Here is a 12,288-nt window from a genome sequence, read left to right as displayed (position 1 = left end):
TTTGATACGACACAAATATATTTAAATTACATGAATCAAATTTTGGAAAATTGTTTTTGTTTTTCAACATGTCAAATCTAAGTTGTACAATGTCTATGTAGTATGTACTCATGAGTTTATAATTTAATTCATGAGTTTTTAATATTTTTTAAGTTAAAATTGAACTAGTTTTAATGGTGAAACTAATGGCTAAATTTACCTAGGGAATTGAAATTTGAATTATAAATTTTTGAGAGTTTAATATCAATTTTATTATTATATTAAATTGTAATTTTATAACTTTTTAAGAGATATAGAAAGCCATTTTACCACTTGAGGGAGGCAAGATTTGCCCATTGCGAATATCTGATTAATATGATATTGATATTTAAAAATTAATTAAAATATGAACCATAATAAGAGGACTATGGTGCAATTAATCCTTCATATTATTATTATTATTGTTATGGACAAATAAAGAAAAGAAGATAAGAAAAGACTGACAACCATAGATAGTATGTTTCAAAGCTCTGCCACTCCCCGTCTCTCATCTGCTTCTAGCTGAAGCCTTTAATGTCTGCCAACAAAGCCTGACGGTGACGTTCTTCTCCTTCTCCCCTTTTTCTAAACCAAAATAAAACCCCCACTAAACTCTTTCAAATTCAGCACCCAAATAAACAACAATGGCTACTTCAGTATCTTCTTCAAAGCTTTCCCTTTTCTTCTTGTTTTCGTTCTTGTTTACTTCCACTTTAGCTCGTAATTCCCCTTCACCAACAACAAAAATCCTCGATGTCTTAGCTTCTTTGAAACAAACTCAACATATTCTTTCCTTTGATCCTCAAATTTCTAATGGCTTTTCCAAAAGCCAGCCCCTTTTCTTCAACTCTTCTTCTTCATCGGGTTCTGCTTTTTCGATTCCACTTCATTCACGGGGCTCATTGCGCAAAACCCATCATGTTGATTATAAAAACCTGGTCCGAACCCGACTCGACCGTGACTCAGCCCGAGTTAACTCGCTCACCACCGAGGTACTACTCGCTGTCAATGGGATTCGCAAAACTGAGCTGAAGCCTGTTGTTACCGAGTTAGAACCAGAGGCGCTTTCCACCCCTGTTATTTCCGGTATGAGCCAAGGGAGTGGGGAGTATTTTACCCGGGTCGGAGTCGGTAACCCAGCTAAACAATTCTACATGGTTCTTGATACCGGGAGTGATGTTAATTGGATCCAATGTGAACCATGTACGGATTGTTACCAACAATCCGACCCGATTTTTAACCCGTCGGCGTCGTCGACTTACAGTCCGGTTACTTGCGAGTCAAGGCAATGTTCTTATCTACGACAATCGGCTTGTCGTAGCGGGAAATGTCTTTACCAGGTGTCTTACGGTGATGGATCTTACACAGTAGGTGATTTTGTGACTGAAACGGTGTCATTTGGGAACTCCGGTGATATCAAAGGCGTTGCTTTGGGTTGTGGCCATACCAACGAAGGCTTATTTGTTGCAGCTGCCGGTTTAGTTGGACTCGGTGGTGGTCCCTTGTCTTTAACATCTCAGATTAAAGCGACGTCGTTTTCTTATTGTTTAGTGGATCGTGACTCAGCGGGTTCATCGACGTTGGATTTCAACTCCGGGTTACCGGCTGACTCAGTGGTTGCTCCGTTAATAAGGAGCCGAAAGGTGGATACCTTTTATTACGTCGGACTGACCGGGCTTAGCGTAGGCGGCCAACCGGTACAACTCCCGCCGGGCTTTTTCGAGTTGGAACAATCGGGAAACGGAGGAGTGATCGTCGACTGCGGGACGGCCATAACACGGTTGCAAGCGGAGGCTTACAACGCACTCCGTGACGCGTTCGTGAAATTAACGCCGGACTTGCCGACGACCGGTGGGTTTGCGTTGTTCGACACGTGCTACGACTTGTCTTCAAGAACCAGTGTTAGGGTCCCGACGGTTGCGTTTCATTTCAGCGGCGGACTGTCACTGGAATTGCCGGCGAAAAATTATTTGATACCGGTGGACTCCTCGGGAACGTTTTGCTTGGCGTTTGCCCCCACGACGTCGTCTTTGTCTATAATTGGGAACGTACAACAGCAAGGGACACGTGTGAGCTTCGACTTGGCTAATAATAAGATCGGGTTCTCTCCTCACAAATGTTAAGACAGTAAATAAATAGCTTATTGGTGGTAATTTACTAATTTACCTATCCGTTTCTTCTCTGGTAAAAGAAGGTGAAGAATTTACCGAAGTTTGTTTGTTTGTAATATGTATAGGTTGAATTTTTACTATGTAGTCGTACTTTTTTACATTGGGGAAATAAATTCCAAAGAATGGAGAAGCAGTGTGGAAGAAGCAGTGTGGACGTGGGCGGTTAATGAATATAACCCGCCTTTGGATTGATTTACTTTCACCGTGAGGTAAGTTCAGTGTCATTATGTAGTAAAGTTGTTGAAATTTGAAGGGGCAATGAAAAGAATCAAGTCGGATGCTGTAATTATTACAAACGCGTGCATGCATGACACGTGGACGTATTAGATTTCAGCATTGTGGTTTTTGATTTTACGTGAAGGGATTCGACAGCAAATAGCTAAGTTGGAATCTTTTCCCGAATCTGATTGATTGATCAAATTTTAATATTTTTCTATTATTCGAAATATTATTAATAAATATTTAAGATAAGGATTCAAAAATGGTAGTGGTTATATGCTGTAGATGGTGGGACAAAAAATATTAACTTATAACGTCGGTAATAAAAAATTAAATTGTTAATTAATAATTAAACATATTTTTTAACAAATTAAAAATACAAAAATTATATCAACAAGTCATGTATATATGATGAACGTGTTAACATCTATATAAAACAAAATTATAGCATAAAATTTATGTATAAATTTTATACATTAATCAGTGAAAAATAATACGAATATGGACATATTGCAAAAAAACATTATTTTATTTTTTGAAGATAATCATAAAACGTGTAATTAAAAGAAAACTCCTTTATTAATTATATATATATAAAAAATTTCTACGTAAATTTGCATGCTCTAAACAGCGAAAAATAGCATGAATACCAACGTATTACAGAAATGTTTTATGATTTTTGAGAAGCTCAATACAATTACCAAAACAAACCTCTTTTATATTTAATATTTTAATTAAATTATTTTAGCAAATAAATATAAACATCGACATGACGTGAATAGCATTAGAAATAACAGTTAATGCTAATATTATCAGACAACTTATTCATAGCTCGAACAGCCCTGGATTGGTATTTGGTTCAGTTGATTCGTCTTATGTAAATTTTAGTACATTTTATATTGTATTATGTTTATGCTATTTTTGGAATATATAATTTTTTTATGTTATTAATTTATTTTACATAAAATTTAATACGTATATGCATATATGTTGTGTTTATATATATTTATAATGTATTGTATTTGTTTAGTTTGTTATTATAGTAATTTCGTTCGGCCGAATTAAACACATATGCTAATTTTTTTTAAAAATTTAAGGATATTTTTATATATTTATCGGGGTATGCTATTTTTGAAGAGAGAAATGAAAACACGTCCTATAGGATACGTTTTCAATTTGTTTAAATTTGGTTTTTTTTTTGTGGTTGGAAATTAGAAGTTTATAGATTTATTTTTGTCTATATTTGAGATAGACATTGTTATAGTTTTAATATATGTATAGATTTACGGTGATGTCATGCAGCTTGATGGTTTACAAATTTCACCTGTCATGTGAGGATGGAGCCATCACCTGATAAGTCGGGATCGTATTACAACTCAAGGTCCAAGTTGTCGGTGATTATAGGTCACAGGTTAAAATGTAACTAATACTTAAAATTTACAAATGTTATGCTGTCAAATGATGAAGCATAAATGAGGCCTCAGTTGATGGTGATTTTGTGGCCACGACAATGAGTTGATTATAAGGAATAATATTCGATCTTCAGCCATTTGTAATTGAACGCTGGAGATGTACTTGTCATCCAAACGAATACATTGATTTGTCATTTTACATATTATAAGGAATAAAATAAAATCAAAGACAACAAGATTCAAAGAATGATATAAAATGAAATTATTGAGAGAATTGTGTTTAAATTGAAAAAAAATAAAGTCTAGAGAGGTTTAAAATGAAAAAAAATATGATTTTTTAAGGTATTATAGCCATTGGAATTATACCCGTCAGGAAAAAAAGTTATCGTTAGCCTAAAAACACGTGTTTTCATTTCTCTATTCAAAAACAACATATGACAATAAATATAAAAATACAAAAAAATCTTAAATATCTTTAAAATACAGCATAGTTCTTTAATTCGACCAATTTGGTTCTCTTTAAAAAAAACCTATATAATTTTTATTTTATTATATTAGTAAAAAGTAATTTATAAGTTTTTAATATTATTTCAACATTTATTTGATATTTCCAATCCAAACTTAAATATAATAATAATAATAAAACTGATGTGCGACCCGTGACAAATGAACATATTTGGTTACTGGTTATCACCGTGTTTAGAAGGTTTGGTCTGGGGGTAATGGCGAGTGGGGTCCACGCACATTATGTTGGGAGTAATGAAAAATTAAAAGAAGGAAACAGATCACATGAAGCGCGTGGGACCCCCCAAAAAAGATTGGTACGGTCATGATGTCAACTGTAGTGGGAGAGTCAAACAGACAGACATAAAGAACGCAGGCTTAAGGATTTTTATTTTTATTTTTTTAAGTCTAAAAATAAAACTAAAAATGGATTATAACAATAACTTAATACGAAATTTAAAAAAAAAATCGTGTAATATAACTCATGCACATAAGGGTTATAAGGAGCAGTTCCGTCAATGTCGGCAGTCGTTTTCATCACTCTCATTGAATGACACGTAGCAATTAAAAATGTGGCTGCTCCCTTCAATCTCCCAACCATATCTGTCTTTCTTGATATTATAGAAGTTTTTATTTTTTAGTTAAATTATAATAAAAAATAAATTAGTTTTTATATTTTAAATTAAAAAAATAAATTAATCATTCTATTAAGAAATTCATCTATTTTTATTGATAAAAATTTATCCTTACATAAGGTGAACATAACACATCACGTGTTATTGTTCAATTATTCCATCAATTAAACAAATTTCTAACAATATAAATAGATAGAATTTTTAAAAAAAGTCAATTTACTCATTAATTAAACATACATGGACTGATTTGTTCTCTTTTTTAGTAGAAAGGGCAAAATACAATTTAACTCCTAATCAAGGACTTTCATGGTACTTTTACCCTATATTTTCTCACCTCTCAAAACCAAAAAACCAATCTAAATCCTAGATTTCATTTAAGATAAATCTCAAAATTATATATTAATTTTGATTCAATATGTAATTCAATAAATAAATTTTAATTTGATATAATTATACATATGAAACCTTCATTGTGGTTCAAATGTATGTATAACACTTTAATTTTTATTTAATTATATGCATTTTAAAAAATAAATACATCAAATTATTTTTATATTAAATAAAAAATAATTATTTATGTATCAAATATAAACATAAAATAATACCATATCAATCATTGTATCAATAATGTATAAGAACTGAATTAAATTTAAATTTCATTTATAAAATTATATATAATTCAAAATGGATGTAATTTTGGATTAAATTTTACATATTGAATTTAACCTGTTGCTATAATGTGGTGTGAACACAATTTTTGCAGATCATGTTTCTGTCTTTCACATGGAATATAAATTTTGTGATATTATCCACACATAAAAACTATATTCCCTTACAAAAATACCCCAATCTAATCCAGTAATGGATTATTATGTCACAAATTAGTAGTTCAAGAATCTTTTGTTAGTAGCATTTATTTATTATGTAATAATTTTATTGGTTAATTTTTGTGTATAAAATTTTGTATAGATTCTGGTTTTGAGGGAGACTAATCCGCAAGTTATAGTGCACTACAAAAATGCTAACTACTATATGGGTTGTCATGTAATAATAATTAGATTGGACATGTTAGGTGAGAGTCCTTTTCTGCCCTGTATTCTTTGAATTTTAATCTTTGTATTTTTATTTTAAAAAAGATTGGATTTTTTAATTCACAGGTTAAAGTCTCTAATCCATATATTCATCAATGCACACAAATAAATCCCCATTTAAACAATGAATACAACAAAACCAGAGATATAACATTTCCATGAATAAAATCAAAGAAATACCTCTATCTATCTCTCTACACCATCAGTGCAAGCTTCATTTTTTGATTAAAAAAAACAATTCTTCTAAATTTCTAATGCATTGAAGCAGTTATATATCAGTTAATAAAAAATAACATCTAAAATCACTAATGAGTAATTAGAAGGAAAATTCAATGATATCAGTTTCTCCACTAGCAAATTACCCAACTTTTCTGCTTGCCTGGAGCAATAATTTTACCCAAGCTGTTCCATTGCTTTGGTGCTGTTGACATATGTTGCACTTTTATCGAAACCCTCGAGTAAGAGAATCCGGACAGCCTCCATTCCATTGTGAAACGTAAACTCCAGCTGAAAGATAAAAAGACGTGACCGGTGAAATTTATTCATCAGTTTCTTTACTTTTTCTTCTTTGGTTGTGCTTTACAATCACATACATACCTCTTCACGTTCTTTCTTGTTGAAAGCACGAAGAACAAAATTAATAGTATCCATCCTCCCTTGAGGTCGTCCAATGCCTAGAAAAGTTAAGAAACTTCAATAACCAGTAGGAAAAATTAGTTGCATTCGGATAATATTTTTAGTGTTCTTAGCAACCTACCAATTCTTAGACGAGGAAAATCGCGGCTACCTTTAAAACTATCGATGATACTTCTCATCCTGGTAGAAACTTGAAAATAAGTGTTGATATAAGCTATGTAGGATTCAAGGCATGATATAACAAATGCTGACAAGAAAGTACCCATTATGTCCACCATGTCCGCCTTTCGGAAGCAGTCTCAATTTGGCAAAAGGCAAATCTAAGTCATCAAAAATCTGTCGAAGGGAACTGTAAATGCGGAGGGGGGAGGGAAAAGATTATCATTAAGTCATAATAAAGGAAGAAAATTACCACAAGTACTTGCTTCAATGGAATCTTGTAATATGATACAATGGCCCCAACCTTCAATATGTAAAGTGAAACCATCCAATGGATATTAGAACTATAGTAATTTCAATCAGGTGAGAATCTTAGCCTCTCAAAAACAATATATAGGCCCTTTGAGATAGCTCACTTACAGACTCACCACTTGAGTTCATAAACGTTTGCTGTTTGGCAAGCATGACGGGAACATTTCCTATAAATCCTGGGAAAAAGTAACTATCTCAAATTAAATATTGCATAATGGGACATTGAATTGCCTAAGAAAATTTTAGAACATGAATTCATTTGTAATTTACCGACAATTTTCACTGAAATGAATAAACTTTTGCTTTTTATTTTCCATCTATCAGGCTAGAACTTATGTCTTATTATCTTTATGCATAAGGAAATACCAATATTGATGCTTAAACTAATATGGAAGAGGATGAACTATAGAAAGTTTTTGGATAGTTTATGCCACATATTAAATATGTTTCTCAAAAAATATGAAAATTGTGAAGTCACTAAGAATTGCAGCTTCTATTGTCTGCCATCATCCAAATCAAAGATAAACTCAGGTGGGATTCTAATCTAATCAGTTTCCATATCTAATACACTCTTGTTTGTTTTACTGTTCAATCTTATTAGTTTCTATTATCCAAGGGTCACTAATCCACTTTCAACTAAATCTAGGGTTGATATTTTTTTAATTAAATTTCATACATCTTAAAAATCATTAAAATGCTGGCCATAAGTTTAATTGAGAGTAAATTACTCCCCTTAAACAAAGTAGTTGAAACTTCCGTTATTTTTGTAGTAGAAGAGAGGATCTTTTCCCAATGAGTAATCTAAATGCACTCTTCAAGGTTACAATGTAAAACAATATCTTCATCTAAAGCATTCAAAATCAAGAATAAAGTTGCAAACAATTGCAGCTAAAACTTTTTAAGGTATGAGTATTAGCTCAAATGGCATACAAGTTACAAACACTCTCAAGAGGCCTTAGGCAGATAATGTCTCCCTTAGCTTATTTAATGACATGTGGGAGGCTAGTGGTAGATTATGAACTTCAAAGAATATATATAATTATTAGTGTTTTACAGCACTCAATCTCATCACCAAAACCATAAAACAATCAGTTAGAAGTTTCAATTACAAAACAAAGGGGAGCTAGAAATTAGTCAAACAAAGAAAACCGTGGCTAGTAAACCATCCAACTACGGCAGTGGTATAAGCATTTATTCTAATTTGATCTTTAAAATTAGAAGGTCTTTTAGACTTTTTACAACTGAGTTGGTATCTGTTTAACTAGTGAAACCAACTCAGTCCAAGGCATTATATTAGTATGGATAGATAATTAAGTACCTATTACGAAATATACCCTTCAAATACACTACATTAGAAATTAGAAGAAGTAGAATCAACTCAATATCAAAGCAATATACTAGTCTAGAATTAGAAATTTGGGACCCTATCATGTCTAACTGATAAATTTATGAAGAAACAATAACCCATTCCAGCAAAGTTCCATGGCTATTATATTTTCAACAGGGATGCAATACTTCAAAGCATATTGAAGTTCTCGAATTTAACAGTAGTGAAAGTAATTCGAAGATTGAACTTTTTTAAAAAAAGTACCTTTTCCAATCTGAGCTTTAAAGTTAACAGTGTTAATAGAAATCCCTTCAGCCTCAGCTATAGCGTCTACCATCATGAAACCCACCTGTTCGCAAAAGAATGAAAAAAAATTAAAAATCATTAAAAGAACATTAAAATTCGTTAAAAAAAATCAAAACGAGGACGTATTAATACGTTGTGGCGGGTGCCATTGAATTTCTTGCCGGGATTACCGAGACCGACGATGAGCCACGGCTTGCGAGGCGGAGACTGCGGCCTGGGCTCGGGCGGCGACACCTGGGAATCCTCCGCCGTATTGGCGGGACAAGAATTTGAAATTTTGGTGGAAAAATTAGGGAATTGAGTCATGGTTCTTTTGGTAGCGGCAGAAATTTTGAAGGAAGGATGAGATTTAATGAATAAGGAATTGAAGTTTAGGAAGCGAAAAGTGAAGATTGATGAACTTAATTTCATGATTTTTTTTATAGATTAGGGTTTGAATTTTTGAAGAATGTTGTGAAGAAGGAAGGGGGAAACGAGAACGAAGCAATGAAGAAACTCCACAAAGTTCCCCCCTTTGCCTTGCGGCTCAAGAGTCAAAAGATCCGAGAGGCCATCTTTTTGCTTTTATTTTAGGTCTAACTACATATTTGACCCTCAAATTATTATGGCCTTTTCATTTAGGTACGTAAATGATTTTTTTGGTTAAAAATGGTACCTAAAATTTTAAATTTATCTCATTTTATTTAAAAAATGTATAAGGTTCAGGAAAAACATGGCATGTGTCACATTCTTATTAGTTAGTATTATGCTTTGGGATAAAATGAAACAAAATTAGTAGTTTAAGCACTTTGTGACCTAGAAAAAATTTTAGTACTTAAATGAGAAATATGGTATAATTTGAGGGGGAATTTTACATTTAAGCTTTAACCTTATGAGTTGTTTTAAAAAATATAACGGATAATAAATAATAGGCAGTATTCTTATTCTAGTCCCTCTAAATATGCTAAAATATGGCAATAAGATCAAATTATATCAAAATTAAAATAGAAAGATCAAATCTTAAATTCCAGCATAATAGAGGGACTAAAAGCAGAATTAAACCTAAAATGTAAAAATGGAAAGAAAACGCCGTTGCCGGGGATCGAACCCGGGTCGCCCGCGTGACAGGCGGGAATACTCACCACTATACTACAACGACCAGCTGGGGTCTAATGAAAGATCAAATCTTAAATTCCAGTATAATAGAGGGACTAAAAGCAGAATTAAACCTAAAATGTAAAAATGAAAAGAAAACGCCGTTGCCGAGGATCGAACCCGGGTCGCCCGCGTGACAGGCGGGAATACTCACCACTATACTACAACAACCAGCCGGGGTCTAGTGGTTAAATTAATTTATATAATATTTTTACTTGTTTGACATTCCCATCTAAAGAACCTTGAAGTTTTCAAAAAGGGCAGGAATTTTATTCAGCTGAGTTACGACTGAGGTAGTAGATCGAGTTAAAAAAAAAGGGCTATGAACTCAGTGCAATGGGGATATGTCCGTATCATCACCGGCACCATTTTTGGCGGTATCGTTGGCTTCTACGTTATGCACCGCGTCGAACTCAGCTACAAGGTCTTTTGTCGTTCTTCATTTATTTCTTAATTTGTTTTTATTTAATTTAGAAAAAGATTGTAAACTTCTATTTTTTATTCGAATAGGAAAAGATGAAGGAGCGATTGAGGCAATATGAGCTCGAATTGAAAAGAAAAGAGAAGCTAGATGAACTTGAAGATTCCATCTAGTCTTTCTTTTTTCCTTGTTTTTTTTTAACAGTTAAGCCTCCATTTTCCTTTTTCTTTAAGTTGTTTTTTAGAATCAGCATACAATAAGCAGGATATATGTGAAATCATGGTGATTTTGGTTGATTAGTGATTGTTTCTTTATTAAGTGTTGAATTAAATTGAAAAATACTCAAAACAGTACAAACGATTGCGCCCTTCCGACTTTTGAATGGTTTCTTCTCTTTTGTCAAAGAATTTATCAGAGTTTTTTTGGTATAATTATTCGAATTTCAAGTTATTGCTATTATTTTCATGAATTTAGTATAATAATGTCCAAAATGCAAGCTTCAGATTGATTTACTGAACGTATATACACACACAAATAACATGAAAGTGTAATTAGGGATTAAAACTTTATGCTAAAACACTGGTATAATGAAAGTTTAATTGGGGATTAGCTTTGTGAAGGAGAAATTTCTTATGCTCTGCAATAAGGAATATTAGGGTTTGAGAATAAATTTTCTCTTATCAGCAGAGATGAATTTTGGGATGCCATTTTTGAGCCTGCCAATGGTGGTGTTGAAATGGTGAGAGTTTACTGTTTACCTTTTAGAGGAATAGAAAGGGATGACCATTTTCGTTTTCTTTGTCACAGATTTGAAGCTTTTCATTTTCATACAGTTATGCATAGAATTGTGTTTAGTCATTGGATGTGAGGTGAAACAAACAAGTAATAGGACATGATTATACCTCTTATCATGAAACATATGCAAAATTATGGTTGAAATATAGAACATTTCAATGGTGAAATAACATTATTATTTTTTAGCTAAACCATTAGATTAACAGGTTTTCCATCTTTATCAGTTTCCATTCTTCTTACTAGGCAAAATCTCAAATCTAGGACATTACTTGCTTTGAACATTTTTTGCCTTGTGAGTTTGGATTATAGTTGCTAATCTTGCTTTCATTTCTCTGTGTGCCAAATTGGTTGTGGTTATGTTTATAGAGCAATTTGGGTTTGTGCTTCTTCTCCTTGTGGTTTATCCAATAGGAAAGTCGAGTTAGATTCATTCTCTTATCAATGCGGCTTTGGTGTCGGGTCATTCTCTATTGGTGGTTTTTAAAATGAAGACGGAAACTAGTATGCCCTAACATTGCTGAAATGAAAGTTTTTTCTGTTGTTGTTACATCAAGAATAGCTTGAGGATTCCTTGTGATGGCATTTTACTTATTGTTAATGGATGCCCTGTGAGTGAGTGAGCGTTCATTGAAGTGTTGGTGGATTTTGTACTCAGTTGTGAATTGCACTGCCTATGCCAGTGACCTTGACCTTTTTTTATTTATTGCAAACTTGAGATCTGCTTGGTTTGCTGGAATGAAATGGAATGGAGTAACAGAGTAATAGGTATTGTTTGGTTAAATGGAATAACAGAGCAATCGTATAGTCGTTGAGGTTAGCGAGTCTAGTTTTGCATAAATCTTATAAAGAAATAATAATTTTTTTATGTGGATTCAAGTAATTTATTTTGCAATCTATCACATGTTATTCTCCCATGTTTTGGGATCTAGGACTAGTCCTTAAGACAAAATTTTAAGTCCGTTTGATAGGTCTAAACCTGGCTTAAAAATGATCCTAATATTTTGCTCAAGTTTAACCTGTTAACTTTTTTATATAAATGTTTCACAGTTGAAAATAAATTTAAAAAAAATATATACTTAAATAGTACTAACATAAGTATAAGTTAACAAGCAAATGCTTATAAAATAGTAATAAAATTAACAATAAAA

At 32.5% G+C, this 12,288-nt stretch overlaps 3 protein-coding genes and 1 non-coding gene across 4 annotated transcripts; 2 read left to right on the top strand and 2 right to left on the bottom strand.

Moving 5' to 3' along the window:
- Positions 1-410: 410 nt before the first annotated feature.
- LOC107931027 (protein ASPARTIC PROTEASE IN GUARD CELL 1) lies at positions 411-2,543 on the top strand. Its single transcript, XM_016862797.2, has 2 exons — positions 411-2,167; positions 2,255-2,543. Exon 1 carries the CDS (start codon positions 663-665, stop codon positions 2,139-2,141), a length of 1,479 nt encoding a protein of 492 aa, XP_016718286.1. The 5' UTR covers positions 411-662; the 3' UTR covers positions 2,142-2,167; positions 2,255-2,543.
- A 3,636-nt stretch (positions 2,544-6,179) lies between these two features.
- On the bottom strand, positions 6,180-9,334 carry LOC107930964 (peptidyl-tRNA hydrolase, chloroplastic). The gene is made up of 8 exons (XM_016862742.2): positions 8,923-9,334; positions 8,749-8,833; positions 7,266-7,333; positions 7,099-7,149; positions 6,949-7,022; positions 6,808-6,866; positions 6,648-6,724; positions 6,180-6,557 (listed from the first exon to the last, which is right to left on the bottom strand). Exons 1-8 carry the CDS (start codon positions 9,199-9,201, stop codon positions 6,444-6,446), a joined length of 807 nt encoding a protein of 268 aa, XP_016718231.2. The 5' UTR covers positions 9,202-9,334; the 3' UTR covers positions 6,180-6,443.
- Positions 9,335-9,856: 522 nt separating this feature from the next.
- TRNAD-GUC (transfer RNA aspartic acid (anticodon GUC)) lies at positions 9,857-9,928 on the bottom strand. Its single transcript has one exon. It is a non-coding gene; the product is annotated as a tRNA-Asp (tRNA).
- A 238-nt stretch (positions 9,929-10,166) lies between these two features.
- LOC107930968 (uncharacterized) lies at positions 10,167-10,750 on the top strand. Its single transcript, XM_016862746.2, has 2 exons — positions 10,167-10,348; positions 10,435-10,750. Exons 1-2 carry the CDS (start codon positions 10,247-10,249, stop codon positions 10,516-10,518), a joined length of 186 nt encoding a protein of 61 aa, XP_016718235.1. The 5' UTR covers positions 10,167-10,246; the 3' UTR covers positions 10,519-10,750.
- Positions 10,751-12,288: the final 1,538 nt, after the last annotated feature.

The sequence above is a fragment of the Gossypium hirsutum genome, chromosome A12, assembly GCF_007990345.1.
Source record: "Gossypium hirsutum isolate 1008001.06 chromosome A12, Gossypium_hirsutum_v2.1, whole genome shotgun sequence".
Lineage (NCBI taxonomy): Eukaryota > Viridiplantae > Streptophyta > Magnoliopsida > Malvales > Malvaceae > Gossypium > Gossypium hirsutum.
The sequence above is the reverse complement of the archived record's forward strand: the minus strand, read 5'-3'. Positions and strand labels throughout refer to the sequence as shown.